General features: G+C 49.3%; 1 protein-coding gene across 1 annotated transcript in view; it reads right to left on the reverse strand.

The window, feature by feature from the left end:
* The window catches only part of LOC106607201 (uncharacterized), a 52,344-nt gene that overhangs the window by 7,390 nt on the left and 19,853 nt on the right, over positions 1–25,101 (reverse strand). Inside the window, exons 3-19 of the mRNA XM_045720475.2 lie at positions 19,535–19,677; positions 19,008–19,343; positions 17,802–18,158; positions 17,435–17,590; positions 17,129–17,314; positions 13,183–13,296; positions 11,134–11,247; positions 7,111–7,344; positions 6,525–6,974; positions 4,635–5,021; positions 4,187–4,415; positions 3,852–4,053; positions 3,022–3,178; positions 2,354–2,538; positions 2,089–2,221; positions 343–600; positions 128–240 (exon numbers count right to left, since the gene is read on the reverse strand). Of these exons, the coding sequence (XP_045576431.2) occupies positions 128–240; positions 343–600; positions 2,089–2,221; positions 2,354–2,538; positions 3,022–3,178; positions 3,852–4,053; positions 4,187–4,415; positions 4,635–5,021; positions 6,525–6,974; positions 7,111–7,344; positions 11,134–11,247; positions 13,183–13,296; positions 17,129–17,314; positions 17,435–17,590; positions 17,802–18,158; positions 19,008–19,343; positions 19,535–19,677 (3,754 nt within the window). The remainder of the gene's footprint in view (positions 1–127; positions 241–342; positions 601–2,088; positions 2,222–2,353; positions 2,539–3,021; positions 3,179–3,851; positions 4,054–4,186; positions 4,416–4,634; positions 5,022–6,524; positions 6,975–7,110; positions 7,345–11,133; positions 11,248–13,182; positions 13,297–17,128; positions 17,315–17,434; positions 17,591–17,801; positions 18,159–19,007; positions 19,344–19,534; positions 19,678–25,101) is intronic.

Here is a 25,101-nt window from a genome sequence, read left to right on the forward strand (position 1 = left end):
GTTCTAGGTTATGCTATGTGAGCAGGGAAGTTCAGGGAGATAGAGATGGTTGTAGAAATACCAGCTGTTTCCACAGGAGGACTAGACACTGGGTAAAGGTGTGCGACAGTGACATGTTGATACTTACCAGCTGACAGGTACAGGCGTATCCAAGGGCTGAGCTGCTGGAGACAGAACAGGCCCCTCCGTTCTGACAGGGCTGAGACTCGCACACACTGAACCTGCTCTGGCACCGCCGACCTGCACACGATAACACAAACGCGTTAGAGTGGCGCAAACAGATACAAACACACATTTACATGCACAACAATATGATTATACACACACGCGCACCCTCCTTACCTGTGAAGCCGGGCTTGCAGACACACTGGTAGTCGTTGGGGAGCTGGATGCAGTCCAGACTGTTGGCGGGGCTGCAGGGGTTGGAGTGACACTCGTTGATGTCCCCCTCACACCTCTCTCCAGTGAAGCCAGGGGGACAGTTGCAGCGGTAGCCCCCCACCCTGTCCACACAGGTACCATTGTTCAGACACTTAGGAGGAGTCCCGCGCAGCCTCAGAGGAAGAGCACAGTCATCCTCGTTGATCTCACACAGAACACCTGTAGGAGAGATGGACAGCTATCAATATTGAGTATGTTTACATGGACACTAGTCATGAAATATCAAACAGAGTATGGCATTAGTCATGTAAACACCTTACTCTGCTTATCTTAATCAGCGTAAGGTTATAATGGTAGTAAGCATACGGCGATTAAAACACCTGGGTTTCTGAGCAATCTTTTCTAATTATTAGGACATGTTAATGGCTTAATCTGACTTCCAGCGGTGTATTTGATCTGAACATGTACCAGGCAGCACCAGCGGTGTATTTGATCTGTACATGTACCAGGCAGCACCAGCAGCCCAGCCTCCATAACGCGCGAGTGAAGGGAGTTGGGAAAAACTGAAAGTATGCATCTCAGAAGTAGCTTTCACATACAAACTTTACATGTCCAAACTCAGATAGGCTTCCCAAAAATAACATGGCCGCTGTGGTAGACAGTTTATTTTGATTGGCAATTTTCTGCATTCATCATGTTGTGAGTATGGAAGAGGACATGTTGTGAGTATGGAAGAGGACATGTTGTGAGTATGGAAGAGGACATGTTGTGAGTATGGAAGAGGACATGTTGTGAGTATGGAAGAGGACATGTTGTGAGTATGGAAGAGGACATGTTGTTAGTATTGAAGAGGACATGTTGTGAGTATGGAAGAGGACATGTTGTGAGTATGGAAGAGGACATGTTGTGAGTATGGAAGAGGACATGTTGTGAGTATGGAAGAGGACATGTTGTGAGTATTGAAGAGGACATGTTGTGAGTATGGAAGAGGACATGTTGTGAGTATGGAAGAGGACATGTTGTGAGTATGGAAGAGGACATGTTGTGAGTATGGAAGAGGACATGTAAGTATGGAAGAGGACATGTTGTGAGTATGGAAGAGGACATGTTGTGAGTATGGAAGAGGACATGTTGTGAGTATGGAAGAGGACATGTTGTGAGTATGGAAGAGGACATGGGTGAGTACAGAAGAGGACATGGGTGAGTACAGAAGAGGACACGTTGTGAGTACAGAAGAGGACATGTTGTGAGTACGGAAGAGGACATGGGTGAGTACAGAAGAGGACATGGGTGAGTACAGAAGAGGACACGTTGTGAGTACAGAAGAGGACACGTTGTGAGTACAGAAGAGGACATGGGTGAGTACAGAAGAGGACACGTTGTGAGTACAGAAGAGGACATGTTGTGAGTATGGAAGAGGACATGGGTGAGTACAGAAGAGGACATGGGTGAGTACAGAAGAGGACACGTTGTGAGTACAGAAGAGGACACGTTGTGAGTACAGAAGAGGACATGGGTGAGTACAGAAGAGGACACGTTGTGAGTATGGAAGAGGACATGGGTGAGGACAGAAGAGGACACGTTGTGAGTACAGAAGAGGACATGGGTGAGGACAGAAGAGGACACGTTGTGAGTACAGAAGAGGACATGGGTGAGGACAGAAGAGGACACGTTGTGAGTACAGAAGAGGACATGGGGAGGACATACCCAAGGTGCCAGGTGGGCAGGAGCAGATGTAGTGTCCCACCAGGTCAATGCAAGTGCCACCGTTCTGACATGGGTGAGACTGGCACTCGTTGACCTCCATCTCACAGTTCTCTCCGGTGTAGCCCGGCATACACTGTAGGGCCATAGACACATACCATTAACATCATATCTAGAACCATATTACAGCAACATTAAGACATTCCCTTCAGAGTTATTAGACAAACTGCAGTTTATACAGAATTCTGACTTGACAAATCCGACTCACGTCACACTGGTATCCTCCCACGTAGCCCCTGCAGGTGGCGCCGTTGCGACAGTGTTTGTCCTCACAGTGGTCCACCTGGCTCTCACAGTAGCTGTCTGTGTAGTCTGTGGGACACTTACAGTAGTGGGTGTTGCCTGTGTTGACACAGTGACCTCCGTGATGACACAGCTCGTCTGTCTGGAGGCCTGGGAGCAGACAAGAGGCCGGGGACAGTTATACCACGGTATAAATACAAACACATACTGCATACATGCACTAAACCAGGGGTGTCAAACATACGGCCTGTGGGTGGTTTGAGTAAAACGAAATATATATGTACGAACTCAATATACTTTAAAAAGACTAAAACCAAATCAAAACAGTGTAGTAATGATAATGGGCCTATATTCATACAGTTTGTTGACTGTTTCCAGCTCTCTAATAATCACCTAAATGAAGCTAGACAGTCAGGAAGCATCGGAAAATCCCACAACTATGGATAGAGGACAATTCTTTGCTAACTTTGATGTGGAGGAAATATAACGATTTTTGTGCGCGACCCTCTGGACCTCGTTGAAGACCGAATGCGGCCCCCTGGGGCAAAATGAGTTTTACACCGCTGCGCTAAACACTTACAGTAAACACACTCACGCACACACAAATAACAAGAACAGAGCATTCCTCCGTACCTCTCTTGAGCGCGGCAACCTCACAGGAAACCCCAGGGATGTCACAGTAGCGTCCAGACCAGCCTCCCAGACACTCGCAGGAGAAGGAGGCGTCCTTCTGACGACAGCGCCCTCCGTTCTGACAGGGAGACGAGCGTCTGCACCAGTCCACTGACATCTGGAGAGACAGGGAAGAAAACCAGCTTAACACCACAGTATCTGAACATGTGTTTGTGTTAATGCTTTCTGGATTAGTATAGAATAGAATAGTATAGAAAAGAATAGTATAGAATAGTATAGAATATAATAGTATAGTATAGTATAGAATATAATAGTATAGTATAGAATATAATAGTATAGAATAGTATAGCATATAATAGTATAGAATAGTATAGAATATAATAGTATAGTATAGAATATAATAGTATAGTATAGAAAAGAATCATATAGAATAGTATATAATATAATAGTATAGAATAGTATAGAATATAATAGTTTAGAATATAATAGTATAATATAGTATAGAATATAATAGTATAGAATATAATAGTATAGTATAGCAAAAAATAGTATAGAATAGTATAGAATATAATAGTATAGAATATAATAGTATAGAATATAATAGTATAGTATAGAAAATTATAGTATAGAATAGTATATAATATAATAGTATAGAATAGTATAGAATATAATAGTTTAGAATATAACAGTATAATATAGTATAGAATATAATAGTATAGAATATAATAGTATAGTATAGCAAAAAAATAGCATAGAATAGTATAGTATAGAACAGAATAGTATAGAATAGTATAGTATAGTATAGTATAATATACGCTCTGTGTGTGTACCTGGCAGCGGTTGCCTGTGTATCCCTTGGGGCAGGAACAGCGGAAGGACTCCAGAGCGTCCTGGCAGACCCCTCCATTGAGGCAGGGCTGGGAGTCACACTCATTCACCTCATACTGGCAGTGGGAGCCTGTGAAGCCTGAGCGACAGGTACAGGAGTAGCCGTTGATCTTGTCTGTACAGGTACCTCCGTTGAAGCACGAGCTGTGGGTGTAGGGTAAACGATAGTTAAATCATCACTGCTGATCCATTCTGCACACATCAGAACACGCACTGTTTCAAAGGTCACAAAGGGCACACGTGCACGCACACAAACACAGCGGACTATGAGACTCACCTTTCAGTGCAGTCTGGGATGTTGGTCTCACAGTTAATGCCAGTGAAGCCAGGTCTGCAGGTGCAGGTGTAGCTGTTGACGTAGTCTGTGCAGGTGCCTCCGTTCTTACAGGGGGCGCTCTGACACTCGTTCACCTCCACGGCACAGCGAGGCCCCGTGAAGCCTGGCAGACAGCTGCATCGGAACGAGTTCACACCGTCCGTACAGGAACCCCCACTCAGACACGGGTCTGCAGGAAGACAGAGAGAGAGAGGGGTTAGGGATGAAGGAAGAGGAAGATGATATGTCTATACAGTACTATAGTTCTATGGATAATGTGATAAACTGGAGTTGGAGGAAGTAGAAGCAGAATTGGAGGCCAGTATTGTACAGCAGCAGCAGAGCCTGTGGTCCTGTGGATAATGAAGTACAGTGATATAATATTGCTAGTCTCTCATTGGTCACTCACTAGGGGCACAGTCGTTGATGTCCGTCTCACAGTTGGGCCCGGTGAAGCCGCCGCCGCAGGAGCACACGAACCCTCCCAGCGTGTTGGTGCAGGTACCACGGTTCTTACACGGGTTGGCGATGCACTCGTTCACGTCAATGTTGCACAGCTGACCTTGCCATCCTTGCTGGCAGTTGCACTGGTAGCCCAGGTAGTCAGGTGTGTTGGTGCACAGGGCATGGTTGGCGCAGGGGTTGGGGGAGCAGGGGGTGAGCACGTCGGCACAGGTGGGCCCGCTGTAGGGCAGCTCACACAGACAGGTGAAACTGGCCACGCCGTCCACACACGTGCCCTGGTTCAGACACGGACTGGACGAACACTCGTTGATGTTTACCTGGCACAGGTTACCTAGGCAACGCAGGACAGAGCGACACAAGGGAGATGTGTTAGATTACGATACAGAGTAGAGTCATTGAGTAGGTTAATTTAACATGGGGATAAACCTTACTAAGTAAACTAGTAAACTGTCTGTCACCTGCTGCAGTTCTTTTAGATATACACTAGGGGGCGTTATGAGCCAGTATATTCGATGGGACCCTTTATGGATGATCTGGAAACCAAACAAGGCCTCTTGAGTTGTGTGAAGCAATCATGAGAACAGCTGGCATGAGAACAACGTACAGAAGTTTACACGGTCTGTAGATGTTCAAATGTTTTGGTGAACACATGGATCTCCAAGTTTATTTTAAAACCGCGATTGGTGTTTATCTACCATGTGTTTGTATACTGTGAGAGTGTATAGATCACGGGTGCCTGGTGTATGTTTGTAGTGCCTCTGTGTGTCTAGAGTCAGGGTTAGGGATAGAGTCAGGGTTAGAGTCAGGGTTAGGGATAGAGTCAGGGTTAGGGATAGAGTCAGGGTTAGAGTCAGGGTTAGGGATAGAGTCAAGGTTAGAGTCAGGGTTAGGGACAGAGTCAAGGTTCGAGTCAGGGTTAGGGATAGAGTCAGGGTTAGAGTCAGGGTTAGGGATAGAGTCAAGGTTAGAGTCAGGGTTAGGGATAGAGTCAAGGTTAGAGTCAGGGTTAGGGATAGAGTCAGGGTTAGAGTCAGGGTTAGGGATAGAGTCAGGGTTAGAGTCAGGGTTATGGATAGAGTCAAGGTTAGAGTCAGGGTTAGGGATAGAGTCAGGGTTAGAGTCAGGGTTAGGGATAGAGTCAGGGTTTGGGGTAGAGTCAGGGTTAGGGATAGAGTCAAGGTTAGAGTCAGGGTTTGGGATAGAGTCAGGGTTAGAGTCAGGGTTAGGGATAGAGTCAGGGTTTGGGGTAGAGTCAGGGTTAGTGATAGAGTCAGGGTTAGGGTTAGGGATAGAGTCAGGGTTAGGGATAGAGTCCGGGTTAGGGATAGAGATAGAGTTTGGGATAGAGTCAGGGTCTGGGATAGAGATAGGGTTAGGGATAGAGTCAGGGTTAGGGATAGAGATAGGGTTAGGGATAGAGTCAGGGTCTGGGATAGAGTCAGGGTTAGGGGTAGAGTCCGGGTTAGGGATAGAGATAGGGTTAGGGATAGAGTCAGGGTCTGGGATAGAGTCAGGGTTAGGGGTAGAGTCCGGGTTAGGGATAGAGATAGGGTTTGGGATAGAGTCAGGGTTTGGGGTAGAGTCAGGGTTAGGGATAGAGATAGGGTTTGGGGTAGAGTCAGGGTTTGGGGTAGAGTCAGGGTTAGGGATAGAGATAGGGTTTGGGGTAGAGTCAGGGTTAGGGATAGAGATAGGGTTAGGGATAGAGATAGGGTTAGGGATAGAGATAGGGTTAGGGATAGAGATAGGGATAGAGATAGGGTTAGGAATAGAGATAGGGTTAGGGATAGAGATAGGGATAGAGATAGGGTTTGGGGTATGACAGCAGGCTGACCTCTGAAGCCGTGGCGACACTTGCAGGTGAATCCGTTCAGCTGATCGATGCAGGTGCCAGCGTTCTGACACGGGCTGGGCAGACAGTCATTACGGTCTAGGTCACAGTTCTTCCCCACCCAGCCGGGCTCACAGTCACAGCGGTAGCCGTTGATGTCGTCTCTGCAGGCGCCGTGCACACAGGGGTTGCTGCCACACTCGTCCACCTGGGAGTAACAGTAGGGAGGCTGGAAGCCCTCGGGACACTGGCAGTGGAAGCCGTTCTCCTCGTCCACACACGTCCCCCCGTTCCTGCAGGGTCCGGACGAGCACTCGTCCATCTCCACGTTGCACAGAGGGCCGGTAAAGCCTGGTTTGCACACGCAGTCGTAGCGGTTGATGCCATCCTTGCAGATGCCATAGTCGCATGGTTTGCTGGCGCAGTCATCAAAGTTAATCTCACAGTTGGTACCTGCGTGTGCAAGAGAGAGAACACCAATCAAACAGCAGTACTAAGACAGAGGCCCCAGCAGATATTCTGTGTCCATAACCAGAATAAAGTAGAAGATATTTAGTGTTCTGAATCTCTGTTGGTACTGCTCTCTCACCTGAGGTGCCGTGCTGACACTGGCAGATGTACTTGTTGACCAGGTCCACACACTTGCCCCCATTCTGACAGGGGTTACTGTGGCACTCGTTCAGCTGGTTCTCGCAGCGGTAGCCCGTGTAGCCCGCCTCGCAGTTACACGTGTAGCTGGCGATGCCGTCCACGCAGGTGCCGTGGTGGCACGGGTCGGGCTGGCAGTTGTTGGTGTTGCTCTCGCACAGTGTGCCCTCGTACCCTTGGGGAAGAGACAACAGGAATTAGGACAGGCCTCTTGGGGTTTCTTTACGTCTCACTCTTCATCTTTTACACAGTTTTTTGTCTTTAAATCTGCCTGCCACCCAGCCACCTCTCCTCATCCAAACCCCTCCTACCATTTCCCCTCTCCCATTCACTTCTCTCCATCTCCACTTCCCTCTTTATCCCTTTCTATTTCCTCCCCCTATTTCCCACTCTTTCTCTCTCTATGAAAGCTTCTACAGTTTGGAGTTCTGGGCCCCGTGGTTTCCATGCCGACGGTGGTGTGTGTGTGTGTGAGACTGAGCAGTGTTAGTTGGTTCGTTAGTGTGCAGAGCAGAGCCGTGTGGTGTGGTGGTGCAGAGAGAGTTGAGCGCTGCTGTGCCGGGTGTTTGGTAGGCCCCGTGGTGCTGTGGGCCAGGGCCTTGCGGTGTAGAAGGAGTAGGGCCCTTGACAAGGCTCACAGGCCTGGCTTTGTTCCCACCGGGGACAATGGGCCGCGCAACGTCTAACAGGGCCACTTCACTCAACAACGGGGGGGGGGGGGGCAGGGAATACCAAGCAGCTGGTCACCGCTAAACAATGCAACAGGCTCCCCCATACATACACACAGCCTCCGACAAACACACACACACACACACACACACACACACACACACACACACACACACACACACACACACACACACACACACACACACACACACACACACACACACACACACACACACACACACACACACACACACACTAGACCAACTAACACAAACACACCTGCTCAAGAAACAAGCTAAAAACAGCTGAGCTGTTCACAGTCTTACACATAGATGTTAATATGAATGGGAATGACCTTGAGTGAGCTAAGATATACCAGAAGGCCAGTGCAGCGTGTTGGGGTGTGTGGGGGTATGTTTTGTGGGGTACAGAGGAACAGATGTCGGGGGGATGACCAGCCCTAACCCCCCGCCCCCCCAGCAGCTGCTGGCCCTGGGTGACCCTGTGTGTGATCCTGGGGTCCGAGGGACCGGCTGGGGAGAAGAGGGGGATTAGGGGCCTCAGCCCAGTCTCAACCCCGGCCCAGTCTCAACCCCGGCCCAGTCTCAACCCGTCTCAACCCCGGCCCAGTCTCAACCCCGGCCCAGCCTCAACCCCAGCCCAGTCTCAACCCCAGCCCAGTCTCAACCCCAGCCCAGTCTCAACCTAAACTCAGCCTCAGTCCCAGTTCATCTCCAGCAACAGTCTCCCAGGTCCAGTCCAAGCAGCAGTCTGAGGCCGCAACAGACACACAACCAGGGAGTCGTCTGACCTGACCATCACACTCACTCTCACTGAGACCATCACCATCTATAACCCCTATAGAGGTGAGGGGACAGACTCACTCTCACTGAGACCATCACCATCTATAACCCCTATAGAGGTGAGGGGACAGACTCACTCTCACTGAGACCATCACCATCTATAACCCCTATAGAGGTGAGGGGACAGACTCACTCTCACTGAGACCATCACCATCTATAACCCCTATAGAGGTGAGGGGACAGACGCACTCTCACTGAGACCATCACCATCTATAACCCCTATAGAGGTGAGGGGACAGACGCACTCTCACTGAGACCATCACCATCTATAACCCCTATAGAGGTGAGGAGACAGACTCACTCTCACTGAGACCATCACCATCTATAACCCCTATAGAGGTGAGGGGACAGACTCACTCTCACTGAGACCATCACCATCTATAACCCCTATAGAGGTGAGGGGACAGACTCACTCTCACTGAGACCATCACCATCTATAACCCCTATAGAGGTGAGGAGACAGACTCACTCTCACTGAGACCATCACCATCTATAACCCCTATAGAGGTGAGGAGACAGACTCACTCTCACTGAGACCATCACCATCTATAACCCCTATAGAGGTGAGGGGACAGACTCACTCTCACTGAGACCATCACCATCTATAACCCCTATAGAGGTGAGGAGACAGACTCACTCTCACTGAGACCATCACCATCTATAACCCCTATAGAGGTGAGGAGACAGACTCACTCTCACTGAGACCATCACCATCTATAACCCCTATAGAGGTGAGGGGACAGACTCACTCTCACTGAGACCATCACCATCTATAACCCCTATAGAGGTGAGGAGACAGACTCACTCTCACTGAGACCATCACCATCTATAACCCCTATAGAGGTGAGGGGACAGACTCACTCTCACTGAGACCATCACCATCTATAACCCCTATAGAGGTGAGGAGACAGACTCACTCTCACTGAGACCATCACCATCTATAACCCCTATAGAGGTGAGGAGACAGACTCACTCTCACTGAGACCATCACCATCTATAACCCCTATAGAGGTGAGGAGACAGACTCACTCTCACTGAGACCATCACCATCTATAACCCCTATAGAGGTGAGGAGACAGACTCACTCTCACTGAGACCATCACCATCTATAACCCCTATAGAGGTGAGGAGACAGACTCACTCTCACTGAGACCATCACCATCTATAACCCCTATAGAGGTGAGGAGACAGACTCACTCTCACTGAGACCATCACCATCTATAACCCCTATAGAGGTGAGGGGACAGACTCACTCTCACTGAGACCATCACCATCTATAACCCCTATAGAGGTGAGGAGACAGACTCACTCTCACTGAGACCATCACCATCTATAACCCCTATAGAGGTGAGGAGACAGACTCACTCTCACTGAGACCATCACCATCTATAACCCCTATAGAGGTGAGGAGACAGACTCACTCTCACTGAGACCATCACCATCTATAACCCCTATAGAGGTGAGGAGACAGACTCACTCTCACTGAGACCATCACCATCTATAACCCCTATAGAGGTGAGGGGACAGACTCACTCTCACTGAGACCATCACCATCTATAACCCCTATAGAGGTGAGGAGACAGACTCACTCTCACTGAGACCATCACCATCTATAACCCCTATAGAGGTGAGGAGACAGACTCACTCTCACTGAGACCATCACCATCTATAACCCCTATAGAGGTGAGGAGACAGACTCACTCTCACTGAGACCATCACCATCTATAACCCCTATAGAGGTGAGGGGACAGACTCACTCTCACTGAGACCATCACCATCTATAACCCCTATAGAGGTGAGGAGACAGACTCACTCTCACTGAGACCATCACCATCTATAACCCCTATAGAGGTGAGGAGACAGACTCACTCTCACTGAGACCATCACCATCTATAACCCCTATAGAGGTGAGGAGACAGACTCACTCTCACTGAGACCATCACCATCTATAACCCCTATAGAGGTGAGGAGACAGACTCACTCTCACTGAGACCATCACCATCTATAACCCCTATAGAGGTGAGGGGACAGACTCACTCTCACTGAGACCATCACCATCTATAACCCCTATAGAGGTGAGGAGACAGACTCACTCTCACTGAGACCATCACCATCTATAACCCCTATAGAGGTGAGGAGACAGACTCACTCTCACTGAGACCATCACCATCTATAACCCCTATAGAGGTGAGGGGACAGACTCACTCTCACTGAGACCATCACCATCTATAACCCCTATAGAGGTGAGGGGACAGACTCACTCTCACTGAGACCATCACCATCTATAACCCCTATAGAGGTGAGGGGACAGACTTGCCTGCTGTAGGGGCTGACTGTCAGTCTAGGACCACTCATGTATGTACACACTGACACACACAAACACAGAACACACACCTGGACATAAAGAAATGGACATTATTATTGCTCCTTACCTTCAGCACAGCGGCACTCGTATCCGTTGGGCCGGTCGTAACACTTGGCTCCGTTCTGGCAGGGCGTGCTGGCGCACTCATCAATGTCGATCTGACACATGGTGCCAGTAAACCCTGGGACAGGCAAATACAGAGGTGAGGGGTCAGAGAAAAGCTCCAGTAGACGGGTCCACGGTGAGGTCAGCCAGAGGTCTCCAGGTTAGGCTAGGTGGGATGGTAAGGTTCTGAAATGTCTGGACAGGGTGATCCATGGACTTGAAATGTCTACTGTGATCCACAGTGTACGACCTAAACATGGTTCTGGAGAGGGTTAGGTTCTGCAATGTCTACAATCTGCAGTGTTCTGTAATGCCTGGACTTTGATGCATTCTGGGATGTCTGGTGAATTTGAGAATGTCTGGACTCTAAAGGCCTATGTTGTGTTCTGGAATGTCTGGACTCTAAAGGGCTATGTTGTGTTCTGGAATGTCTGGACTCTAAAGGGCTATGTTGTGTTCTGGAATGTCTGGACTCTAAAGGGCTATGTTGTGTTCTGGAATGTCTGGACTCTAAAGGGCTATGTTGTGTTCTGGAATGTCTGGACTCTAAAGGGCTATGTTGTGTTCTGGAATGTCTGGACTCTAAAGGGCTATGTTGTGTTCTGGAATGTCTGGACTCTAAAGGGCTATGTTGTGTTCTGGAATGTCTGCTAATGTCAAATCATGGTTCCAACTTCCAACATGTCTACCAATCGCTTAACCCAGCAAGATTTTATCTCCCACATGCTTACCATTTAAATGGATTTCTTGCCCCGACATTAACGTACATGTCAAACCAGAATAGTGAGTATGGTTGATGCCTTGGTCAGCTAGCTGAGCCATTTCATCTTGTACACGTTCTTCTAATGTCTGAAACAGCTCGTTCTCAACTTGTTCAGATGGCAGCACCACAGTAGGCTTTAAATGAACTTGTATTCCATGTCTGAGAAAAGGTTTGGCTGACAAAGCAACAGAAATCAATGAGGAAGGGGCCCTTGGAGGAGTCAATTGGTGCAGGAGGTTCAGGAATACCTAGTGGTGATTAACAGTGTGAGGAGGATGGACCTGGTCTGTGTCTCTGTGTGTCTGTGTTTCTGCTTGGTGCAGGAGGTTCAGGAATACCTAGTGGTGATTAACAGTGTGAGGAGGATGGACCTGGTCTGTGTCTCTGTGTGTCTGTGTTTCTGCTTGGTGCAGGAGGTTCAGGAATACCTAGTGGTGATTAACAGTGTGAGGAGGATGGACCTGGTCTGTGTCTCTGTGTGTCTGTGTTTCTGCTTGGTGCAGGAGGTTCAGGAATACCTAGTGGTGATTAACAGTGTGAGGAGGATGGACCTGGTCTGTGTCTCTGTGTGTCTGTGTTTCTGCTTGGTGCAGGAGGTTCAGGAATACCTAGTGGTGATTAACAGTGTGAGGAGGATGGACCTGGTCTGTGTCTCTGTGTGTCTGTGTTTCTGCTTGGTGCAGGAGGTTCAGGAATACCTAGTGGTGATTAACAGTGTGAGGAGGATGGACCTGGTCTGTGTCTCTGTGTGTCTGTGTTTCTGCTTGGGGCAGCAGGTTAGAGGGGGAGAGACAGTGGGATTGTTTTCTCTCTCAGGGACCCCCCCCCCCCCATGCCTGCATCAACTACACAGGCTCAATAGCTAGATGGGGGGTGAGGGGGGATGTCTGCCCCAGATGTAAATTGCCAACCTGAATAAGAATCTCATTAGTAAGACTGCTGTCCCTTCCACATTCCACCATAGATGGGGAGAGGAAGGGGGAGGGGTTGTGGAGGGGGGGTCACAATAGTGTCTTTGTTCAGTGGAAAGGATAGGCAGGCTGCCTCTGGGGCCTGCATGGCTTTTATGACTGGGCTCGGTTGCTCTAAACTCCCATCAGACAAAACTAGCAAGAGGAGCACTGATTCACAGGGACATTTAACTCTACATCTCACACCGACCGACACCGGCACAGGTCAGCTATTTTCATTCATGACAGGCTGGAGAGGCTCTTTGCTGTATCTCAACAGACATGAATCGGGTCTTACCTGGCTGGCAGGTGCATGTGAAGCCATTGACCATGTCCCGGCAGATTCCGTCGTTCACACAAGGGTTGCTCTCACACTCATCCACATCCACCTCACAGTAGGTCCCCATGTAGCCTGGAAAGTAAATACGCATATATATATATTTTAACATATATATTATTGGATTTTCAAACCGGACAATCAACATAATTATTATAGAACAGCCCCTGCATATACATTATTAACACAAATACCAAAGATCATATTTATTCATAAAATACAAAACTGTGAAGTGAAAAAAACGATTAATGTGGGCCTTCTATGTCCAGGAGACATGACTATATCGTTTCCCTGTCTATCTAGAGGAGTTCTAGCAGTGGAAAGAGTTCTCACAGTCTCAGTCTCGGGGGGCCACGGAAGGTTTTCAATCAACACGGCTCTTGTCAGAGTCCCAAACCACAGGGGAACGTTAGCTTTCACTCCCTGGATGGGAAACCATCACAAATACACCTAATTGAACTGCTGCCTGGGCTAAGGCTGTGACCTGGATCACCAAACCCCACCGTATTACCCCTCCCTGTCCCCGGGTCATCTTTCCCCTTAACAACTGTCCTATATTCAGTGGAATTGTGCTATAGTGTTGCAGTGTCCCCTCCATTGAGGTGAAGCTGAGTGTGGACTGGCTCTGAAGAGACAGAGGCGGCGTGGAATCAGGAAGAATCGGCCCACTCCACATGGCGCTCCAGCAGGCTAGCCGATGATGAGGAGGGTGGAGAGAGAGGAAGGCGGCTGTCTGTGGAAAATGAACGGGGAGGTGGAGGGGAAGGGGGAGGGTAGAAGCTCTGGGAAAAAGCCTCTCTCCCTTCTCTTCTCTGTGTGTGTATGAGGGGTGCAAAGTGGAGCACAGAGGGGCCCTATTGTTCTGCTCCATTCCCACCACACCACCGCTCATTATTATTCACAGCACACTCCACCCCCTCGCCTCGCTTCTCTCTCTCCCTCTCTCTCTCACCATCCAGTCCTATAGACCACGACTCCCATCTCTAATTTGCATAGTCCCCCAAACCAAACCCCCAGCCAGGATGCATGGACTGAGGACAGTGCCGTGCGTGAGAGTTTCAATGTGTTTGTGAAGGAGGGTCGGGAGCCTTGACTCTGTACCGTTCTAACTAACACACTGGCTGGCTGTCTTACTGGGACCACCGGTGGGTGGCAAGGTTATGAGCACCTCTCTAGCCCACCACCACCAGCAGCAGCAGTGAGAACGAGTTACATAATAAGATCTAGTGCTGAGGGTTGGTGGAGGGTTAGAGCTGTGGCTAATGCTGCTCTGGGAAAGTCAAGTATAAAGCCATCATCTCCAGAGTGTCTGGGGCTCAGAGGGTCTATTGTAAACAAGAGGGATGGGAGAGCAGTGAGAGATGAGATGAGACAGGACTGGGCTGTAGTTCCCTGACTGTAATTCCGTAGCTGTAGTTCCCTGACTGTAGTTCCTTGGCTGTAGTTCCCTGGCTGTAGTTCCCTGGCTGTAGTTCCCTGACTGTAATTCCTTGGCTGTAGTTCCCTGGCTGTAGTTCCCTGGCTGTAGTTCCTTGGCTGTAGTTCCCTGGCTGTAGTTCCCTGGCTGTAGTTCCCTGACTGTAATTCCGTAGCTGTAGTTCCCTGACTGTAATTCCTTGGCTGTAGTTCCCTGGCTGTAGTTCCCTGGCTGTAGTTCCCTGGCTGTAGTTCCCTGACTGTAATTCCTTGGCTGTAGTTCCCTGGCTGTAGTTCCTTGGCTGTAGTTCCCTGGCTGTAGTTCCGTAGCTGTAGTTCCCTGGCTGTAGTTCCGTAGCTGTAGTTCCCTGGCTGTAGTTCCCTGGCTGTAGTTCCGTAGCTGTAGTTCCCTGGCTGTAGTTCCCTGGCTGTAGTTCCGTAGCTGTAGTTCCCTGGCTGTAGTTCCTTGGCTGTAGTTCCCTGGCTGTAGTTCCTTGGCTGTAGTTCTCTGGCTGTAGTTCCGTAGCTTTAGTTCCCTAGCTGTAGTTCCCTGGCTGTAATTCTCTGGCTGTAGTTCCGTAGCTGAAGTTCCCTGGCTGTAGTTCCGTAGCTGTAGTTCCCTGGGTGTAGTTCCCTGGCTGTAGTTCCCTGGCTTTAGTTCCTTGGCTGTAGTTCTCTGGCTGTAGTTCCGTAGCTTTAGTTCCCTGTAGTTTCCTGTAGTTCCCTAGCTGTACTTCTCTGTAGTTCTCTGGCTGTAGTTCAGCAGCTGTTGTTCCCTGTAGTTCCCTAGCTGTACTTCTCTGTAGTTCTCTGGCTGTAGTTCAGTAGCTGTAGTTCCCTGTAGTTCCCTAGCTGTACTTCTCTGTAGTTCTCTGGCTGTAGTTCAGTAGCTATAATTCCCTGTAGTTCCCTAGCTGTACTTCTCTGTAGTTCTCTGGTTGTAGTTCAGTAGCTGTATTTCTCTGTAGTTCTCTGGCTGTAATTCCCTGTAGTTTCCTGTAGTTCCCTAGCTGTACTTCTTTGTAGTTCTCTGGCTGTAGTTCAGTAGCTGTAGTTCCCTGTAGTTCCCTAGCTGTACTTCTCTGTAGTTCTCTGGCTGTAGTTCAGTAGCTATAATTCCCTGTAGTTCCCTAGCTGTAGTTCTCTGTAGTTCTCTGGCTGTAGTTCAGTAGCTATAATTCCCTGTAGTTCCCTAGCTGTACTTCTCTGTAGTTCTCTGGCTGTAGTTCAGTAGCTGTAGTTCCCTAGCTGTATTTCTCTGTAGTTCTCTGGCTGTAGTTCAGTAGCTATAATTCCCTGTAGTTCCCTAGCTGTACTTCTCTGTATTTCTCTGGCTGTAGTTCAGTAGCTGTAGTTCCCTGTATTTCTCTGGCTGTAGTTCAGTAGCTGTAGTTCCCTAGCTGTATTTCTCTGTCTGTAGTTCAGTAGCTGTAGTTCCCTGTAGTTCCCTAGCTGTATTTCTCTTGCTGTAGTTCAGTAGCTGTAGTTCCCTGTAGTTCCGTAGCTGTATTTCTCTGGCTGTAGTTCAGTAGCTATAATTCCCTGTAGTTCCCTAGCTGTACTTCTCTGTAGTTCTCTGGTTGTAGTTCAGTAGCTGTATTTCTCTGTAGTTCTCTGGCTGTAGTTCAGTAGCTATAATTCCCTGTAGTTCCCTAGCAGTACTTCTCTGTATTTCTCTGGCTGTAGTTCAGTAGCTGTATTTCCCTGTATTTCTCTGGCTGTAGTTCAGTAGCTGTAGTTCCCTGTAGTTCCCTAGCTGTATTTCTCTGGCTGTAGTTCAGTAGCTGTAGTTCCCTGTAGTTCCCTAGCTGTATTTCTCTGGCTGTAGTTCAGTAACTGTAGTTCCCTGTAGTTCCCTAGCTGTATTTCTCTGGCTGTAGTTCAGTAGCTGTAGTTCCCTGTAGTTCCCTAGCTGTAGTTCTCTGGCTGTAGTTCAGTAGCTGTAGTTCCCTGTATTTCTCTGGCTGTAGTTCAGTAGCTGTAGTTCCCTGTAGTTCCCTAGCTGTAGTTCTCTGGCTGTAGTTCAGTAGCTGTAGTTCCCTGTAGTTCCCTAGCTGTATTTCCCTGGCTGTAGTTCAGTAGCTGTAGTTCCCTAGCTGTATTTCTCTGGCTGTAGTTCAGTAGCTGTAGTTCCCTGTATTTCTCTGGCTGTAGTTCAGTAGCTGTAGTTCCCTAGCTGTATTTCTCTGGCTGTAGTTCAGTAGCTGTAGTTCCCTGTATTTCTCTGGCTGTAGTTCAGTAGCTGTAGTTCCCTAGCTGTAGTTCAGTAGCTGTAGTTCCCTGTAGTTCCCTAGCTGTATTTCTCTGGCTGTAGTTCAGTAGCTGTAGTTCCCTGTAGTTCCCTAGCTGTATTTCTCTGGCTGTAGTTCAGTAGCTGTAGTTCCCTGTAGTTCCCTAGCTGTATTTCTCTGGCTGTAGTTCAGTAGCTGTAGTTCCCTGGCTGTAGTTCTGTGCTGTGAGGTGTCTCTAGGTGGTCGAGGTGTGGTCCTACCTGGCATGCAGATGCAGGTGAACTCTCCGATGCGGTCCAGACAGGTGGCATCGTTCTGGCAGGGCATGGACAGACACTCGTTGATGTCGATCTCACAGCGGGGGCCGGCGTAGCCTCGACCACACTGGCACTGGAAGGACCCCTCCGTGTTCACACACTTCCCAAAGTGTTCACAGGGGTTGGCACCTGCAGGCAGAGGGAACAGGGGTCAGTGCACCCGCTCACACACAGTACATATAGGGCGGGGCCAGGTGAGATAGGACCAACACAAAGCAGAGGGCGGTGCTAAATAATATGCCATCTTACCAATGGAACACTCGTCCATGTCCTGGTTGCAGGCTCCGCCCACGAAGCCGGCGGGACAGGTGCAGATGGCGCGCCCGTTCAGGGGGTTGGTGTCACACACGGCGCCCTCGTTACAAGGGTTGCTGACGCACGCGTCGTCCAGGTGACACAGCAGACCTGAGGGAGGGGACACAGGGACAAACAGAGCCATGTCAGGAACACTGTCCTAACTTACATATAGCTGACTGGGACTAGGACTGCAAAATTCTGGAAACTTCCATGGTTTTCCAGACCGGGATTTCAGGAAAACCAGGTAATTTGGGGAAAGTTCCCGGAATTTCACAACCCTAACTAGGTCACAGAGAAACAAGTGGACCAGCGGACTCACCGGTTTTCCCCACGGGGCATTCGCAGAAGAAGGACGCCACGCGGTCGTGGCAGGTGGCGCCGTTGAAGCACACGGCGGTGGCACAGTCGTCGATGTTCTCGCTGCAGTCGTCTCCCGTCCAGCCGTTGACGCACACGCAGGTGTGCCCCCCGATGGTGTTGAAGCAGGTGCCTCCGTTATGGCAGGCGTTGGGCTGCATAAGGCACTCATTGACATCCTCTGCACAGTACTGACCTGTCCACTCAGGTGGGCACTGGCAATTATAGGTGTTGACTCCATCCACACACAGGCCCCCATTCATACACCTATGCCCTGGGCAGTCGTCCACGTTCGTCTCACAGTTGTGTCCCTCGAACCCTGACAGAGAGAGAGAGAGAGAGAGAGAGAGAGAGAGAGAGAGAGAGAGAGAGAGAGAGAGAGAGAGAGAGAGGGAGAGAGAGAGAGAGAGAGAGAGGGAGAGGTGAGCCAAGAAGCTAGGTCTCAGGGATAACAGGCACTCCCATTTGAGTTAAGTGTTCACTAACACATCCAATGCCCCCCACTTCCATTCATATGGTCTTCCTAAACATTCCCCTCTGCTTCCCACATCCGTGGAGGTGAAGGGCAGAGAGGGGCAGTAAAAGTGTTTACATGTTCTCATGGCGTGGTGTTTCCCACAGTAGGCAGCAGCAGAGCACCAGCGAGAGCCCTGACACCACCGGGCTGACACACAGCGCTGTGCTGTGCTACAGAGGTCCACTACTCCCTGCCATGTTTGCTTGTTTTACAATCTCTCACAGTTTCAATGACTTCCTCTCCGGCCCAGAGACATTTCCTGTCAGCTCCCAGGAGGGAAGCCAGAAGGGCCATGAAGTAAATTCCTCCTGAAGGGAGGCAGTTTGGAGCAGAGCAGCGGCCCACTCTCCTCTCCCAACCCCCGTTTGTCCCCCCCATCCCGTCAACAAACTATTAATAGCAGCCAGAGAGAGAGAGAGAGAGAGAGAGAGAGAGAGAGAGAGAGAGAGAGAGAAAGGCATGGGAACCTGAGAAAGACAGGGGAGTAGATCCACATCCCACCAGACAGCACTAGCAGCTACGTCAGACAGCCTGCCTGGGGAACCCTGAGAAAGACCTGGGGTTTATAGTGACTGGCGGGGCTCTGGGGTCTGTGTTGAGGCTGTGTGTGTGTGTGTGTGTGTGGGCCAGTTTATGAGCCAATCAGTTTACCTGGCAGGCAGGCACAGTCGTAGGTGTGATCTCCGGTCGGGCGGCAGGTGCCCCCGTTGATGCACTGGGAGGGGGCGCAGGGCAGGGAGGACACCTCGCAGGTGCGCCCGCTGTACCCAGGTGGGCACTGGCAGCGGAAGGAACCATGGGTGTTCATGCAGAGGCCTGCGTTGAGACAGACGCCAGACTTGCGGCACTCGTCGATATCGTTGCGGCAGTTCTTCCCCTGGAACCCGGGCGGGCAGGAACAGTTATAGTGGTTATTCCAACTGGCACAGCGGGCGCCATTGGCACAGGGGCTGGTGGCACAGGCGTCTATGAGGGAGCAGTCTTGACCTGTAGATAGATAAGGGATGCAATGTCTCATTATGAACATTTTAGTTAACACCTAAACCTAATATATGCTTTAAAACTTGCTATAAGCATGCATGAGCCTTCAACTGCCTCTCATCATTGTACTTGCATACTGTAACTCCACTCTGTCAGTAAACACTGATCCACACGGACAGACAGACAGACAGACGAACCTCTGAACCCTCTCTGGCACACACAGGTGAACTGTGGCATTCCGTTGGCCACCTGGCTCTTGCAGGCGGCTCCGTTGAGGCATGGCGACCGGTGACAGGGGTCCAGGCTTTGGCACAGAGGCCCGATGTACCCCGGCCGACATCTGGACAGAAATACGGAACACAGCATGTTAGACCCTAGGTTAGACTGACAGACAACCCCGTTCCCAGCTCCCATCATGCTCCTGCTCCACCCCCTGACAGACACCTGGGCAGGCGCCCCTGACTCTGTCTCAGAGCCTGGAAGGAGTCAGTCCCCTTGGCCCTGTACTGGGTGGGTTCCATTCAGTCAGAATATTTATACTGCAAGGCCACACACACACACATTACACACACTATTTCTAATTCGGAAACAGATGTAAACCATCGGTCATTGTCTTTCTCTCTTGTCTGTAAAAGACAAGACATGCACTCTCTCCATTTCCCTCTCCCTCTGTTGTTCCCAGCTGGAAAGCATCACTCTCTCCATGCCAGTTCACATTCTTCCACCCTTACTCCTTTTCCGCACTTCAGCTCTCACTTTTCCCCTCGTCCGTTAAAACAAGCACGCCCAAAACCAGCAGCATGTCAACAATGTCAGACCACCTGTGACATAGCTGACCAATGAGAGATGCAGACATTAGGAACCAGGATTCCACTAACACAACATTTCACTGACTCTGAGAGCTGCTTTCGAACGATTGTAAAGACTAGGTGAGAAATAAATGTCTCTGCTTCCTGGACCTCTTCCTAGTTGTTGTTTTCCAGTAACGCATCACACCATGTTGATGGACGACTAAAGCCTGAACTAAAAGTGTGCAGGTAGGGTGAGGTAAACAACAGGTTTCCTGTGGCCCACTCCAGGGGCCCCAGGGGTGGGAGAGCTCGGCGAAGCAGCACCTATTGGGGTCTGTTTGAGAGGGAGGCCAGTGTGATAGGTAGATAACCCTACATCCGCCCAGGGACAGGGAGCCCCGGTCCGGCCAAGGGATAGGGACGGGAATTGTCTCCCACTTCAAACAGGTCGTTTGAAGCTGATGACAGGGCAGTGATGGCTGGGCCCTGGCCCTCCCTCGGGGCCCGCTCTCCTCTTTCACTGTAAAATAACCCCCGGGCAGAAAACAACAATGGCTTTTCCTCTTCTTGTTTGCAGGAGGGGGTAGATCATCTCTGTTACTTTTTGTGCTTCTTTTGTGACCTACTCTCTCTCTCTCTCTCTCCTCCCTCAATCTGCTTTTATGACTCTGCTCTCTGACTGGGGGGCCTGAGGCTAGTGCAGGGAGATGAGGTGCAGTTTCTACCCGTAGGGGCCACTCTTCTTGTGGGTTACCAGGTCCTGTGTGCTGAATACTGAGCCGGCCTGCTCTCTGTCTCTCTAATACACTGTGTTCCACTGGCTGCTCTGCTCCGCTTCCTAAAAACAAGACTGCTCAGTGTTCTGTGGCCTTTCTTTCTACCTGCCATGACAATGGCGAGACCGAGAAGCCACAGGGCTCAGCATGGAGAGGCAGGCACACCCACATGAATGTTTCATCCGTAGACACACACACACACACACACACACACACACACACACACACACACACACACACACACACACACACACACACACACACACACACACACACACACACACACACACACACACACCGGACCTAAAATCCAGAGAAACACAGGAAAGTCCTCCTCAGACAATTTGTTTCCCCTCTAAACTTTCAACGATATGCTGAAGAATTACAAGATTATTCAAGTACGCCGCTCTGATTAATTAGACAACCGGTCATTTTGAACAGAACTGCCATCACAGTAAAAACCTAGTGGTTCTTGGCAGTTGGGACAGTGTTGGGGCCTGAGAGAGTTATGCTCCTCTACATGGAAGAAGAGCTTGAGCAGCAATATGGAGAGACAGAGAGAGCGAGAGAGAGAGAGAGGGGGAAAGGTCCTGCTGGCTCGCTTAGTTTCCACGGCTACTCCTCCCGTGTCCCAAAGCTCCTGTAGCATAGGCCTGGCTTTCCCTATGAACCCACTCACACGCTGGGAGGTCAGATGTCAAAGGTCACCAGTCTGATTGTAATGATAATGTCAGTCAGGCTGTGGAAAGGAGGGGGCAGAGCTGGCTGGGGGATGTGGGTGGTTGTGGGAAGGGAAGGCGGGGGTTGGGGGGATTCTGTTGGAGAGAGAATGTCTTTGGGAGAGTATGGGTGGGGTATAGAGGGGGGTCTGGTCCAGAGAGAATGTCTTTGGGAGGGTATGGGTGGGGTATAGAGGGGGGTCTGGTCCAGAGAGAATGTCTTTGGGAGGGTATGGGTGGGGTATAGAGGGGGGTCTGGTCCAGAGAGAATGTCTTTGGGAGGGTATGGGTGGGGTATAGAGGGGGGTCTGGTCCAGAGAGAATGTCTTTGGGAGGGTATGGGTGGGGTATAGAGGGGGGTCTGGTCCAGAGAGAATGTCTTTGGGAGGGTATGGGTGGGGTATAGAGGGGGGTCGTGTCCAGAGAGAATGTATTTGGGAGGGTATGGGTGGGGTATAGAGGGGGGTCTGGTCCAGAGAGAATGTCTTTGGGAGGGTATGGGTGGGGTATAGAGGGGGGTCTGGTCCAGAGAGAATGTCTTTGGGAGGGTATGGGTGGGGTATAGAGTAGAGATCGACCGATCAATCGGAATGGCCGATTAATTAGGGCCGATTTCAAGTTTTCATAAGAATCGGTAATCGGTATTTTTGGACACCGATTTGCCGATTTTGAAAAAAAGATTTTTACACCTTTATTTAACTAGGCAAGTCAGTTAAGAACACATTCTTATTTTCAATGATGGCCTAGGAACGGTGGGTTAACTGCCTTGTTCAAGGGCAGAACGACAGATTTTTACCTTGTCAGCTCGGGGATTCAATCTTTTAACCTTACGGTTAACTAGTCCAACGCTCTAACCACCTGCTTTACATTGCACTCCACGAGGAGCCTGCCTGTTACGCGAATGCAGTAAGAAGCCAAGGTAAGTTGCTAGCTAGCATTAAACTTATCTTATAAAAAACAATCACGCAATCATAATCACTAGTTAACTACACATGGTTGATGATATTACTAGTTTAGCTAGCCTGTCCTGCGTTGCATATAATCGATGCGGTGCGCAGTCGCAAAAAAGGACTGTCATTGCTCCAACGTGTACCTAACCATAAACATCAATGTCTTTCTTAAAATCAATACACAAGTATATATTTTTAAACCTGCATATTTAGCTCAAATAAATCCAGGTTAGCAGGCAATATTAACCAGGTGAAATTGTGTCACTTCTCTTGCGTTCATTGCATGCAGAGTCAGGGTATATGCAACAGGTTGGGCCGCCTGGCTCGTTGCGAACTAATTTGCCAGAATTTTACGTAATTATGATATAACATTGAAGGTTGTGCAATGTAACAGGAATATTTAGACTTTGGGATGCCACCCGTTAGATAAAATACGGAACGGTTCCGTATTTCACTGAAAGAAAAAACGCTTTGTTTTCGAGATGCTAGTTTCCGGATTGGACCATATTAATGACCTAAGGCTCGTATTTCTGTGTGTTTATTATATTATAATTAAGTCTATGATTTGATAGAGCAGTCTGACTGAGCAGTGGTAGGCACCAGCAGGCTCGTAAGCATTCATTCAAACAGCACTTTCGTGTGTTTTGCCAGCAGCTCTTCACAATGCTTCAAGCATTGCGCTGTTTATGACTTCAAGCCTATCAACTCCCAAGATTAGGCTGGTGTAACCGATGTGAAATGGCTAGCTAGTTAGCGGGGTGCGCGCTAATAGGGTTTCAAACGTCACTCGCTCTGAGACATGGAGTCGTTGTTCCCCTTGCTCTACATGGGTAACGCTGCTTCGAGGGTGGCTGTTGTCGATGTGTTCCTGGTTCGAGCCCAGGTAGAAGTGAGGAGAGGGACGGAAGCTATACTGTTACACTGGCAATACTAAAGTGCCTATAAGAACATCCAATAGTCAAAGGTATATGAAATACAAATCGAAAAGAGAGAAATAGTCCTATAATTCCTATAATAACTACAACCTAAAACTTCTTACCTGAGAATATTGAAGACTCATGTTAAAAGGAACCACCAGCTTTCATATGTTCTCATATTCTGAGCAAGGCACTTAAACGTTAGCTTTCTTACATGGCACATAATGCACTTTTACTTTCTTCTCCAACACTTTGTTTTTGCATGATTTAAACCAAATTGAACATGTTTCATTATTTATTTGAGGCTAAATTGATTTTATTTATGTATTATATTAAGTTAAAATAAGTGTTCATTCAGTATTGTTGTAATTGTCATGATTACAAATAAATAAAAAAATCGGTCGATTAATCGGCACCGGGTTTTTTGGCCCTCCAATAATCGGTATTGAAAAATTATTTAAAAATCATAATCGGTCAACCTCTAGTATAGAGGGGGGTCTGGTCCAGAGAGAATGTCTTTGGGAGGGTATGGGTGGGGTATAGAGGGGGATCTGGTCCAGAGAGAATGTCTTTGGGAGGGTATGGGTGGGGTATAGAGGGGGGTCTGGTCCAGAGAGAATGTCTTTGGGAGGGTATGGGTGGGGTATAGAGGGGGGTCGTGTCCAGAGAGAATGTCTTTGGGAGGGTATGGGTGGGGTATAGAGGGGGTCTGGTCCAGAGAGAATGTCTTTGGGAGGGTATGGGTGGGGTATAGAGGGGGTCTGGTCCAGAAAGAATGTCTTTGGGAGGGTATGGGTGGGGTATAGAGGGGGGTCTGGTCCAGAGAGAATGTCTTTGGGAGGGTATGGGTGGGGTATAGAGGGGGGTCGTGTCCAGAGAGAATGTATTTGGGAGGGTATGGGTGGGGTATAGAGGGGGGTCTGGTCCAGAAAGAATGTCTTTGGGAGGGTATGGGTGGGGTATAGAGGGGGGTCTGGTCCAGAGAGAATGTCTTTGGGAGGGTATGGGTGGGGTATAGAGGGGGGTCTGGTCCAGAGAGAATGTCTTTGGGAGGGTATGGGTGGGGTATAGAGGGGGGTCTGGTCCAGAGAGAATGTATTTGGGAGGGTATGGGTGGGGTATAGAGGGGGGTCTGGTCCAGAGAGAATGTCTTTGGGAGGGTATGGGTGGGGTATAGAGGGGGGTCTGGTCCAGAGAGAATGTCATGTCATATTTCCTGTAATCCCTCGTCCCCTGCTCTGAAAACACTATCTGAATCGCATATCCCTGTTGCCCTGGCAACCTCACAGACGAACGAGCAAGCCCTGACACCCGACCAATCACCCGCCTCACCCCCCCACCCCCTCCCTCCCAAGCCTTCGTCCCCTTAGCTATTTGTCATGGCTTGGCTGGGTTTATTTAGAAGCAAATTAACTATGTCTGGAATTTAGGGTGTCACCCAGGAAGAAACGAGGACAGCGCTGCGTCGCCACAAAGAGAGGTTTGGACGGACTGAGGAGGGGAAGGGGAACCGCTTGGAGGTTTAAAAACTAACAACACAGACTGACACTCAAACTCTTCTGAGGCCATTCTGTGCTGTGGCCATTTAAAACGCTGAAGAAAGAACCGCAG

The sequence above is a fragment of the Salmo salar genome, chromosome 06, assembly GCF_965601325.2.
Source record: "Salmo salar chromosome 06, fSalSal1, whole genome shotgun sequence".
NCBI lineage: Eukaryota > Metazoa > Chordata > Actinopteri > Salmoniformes > Salmonidae > Salmo > Salmo salar.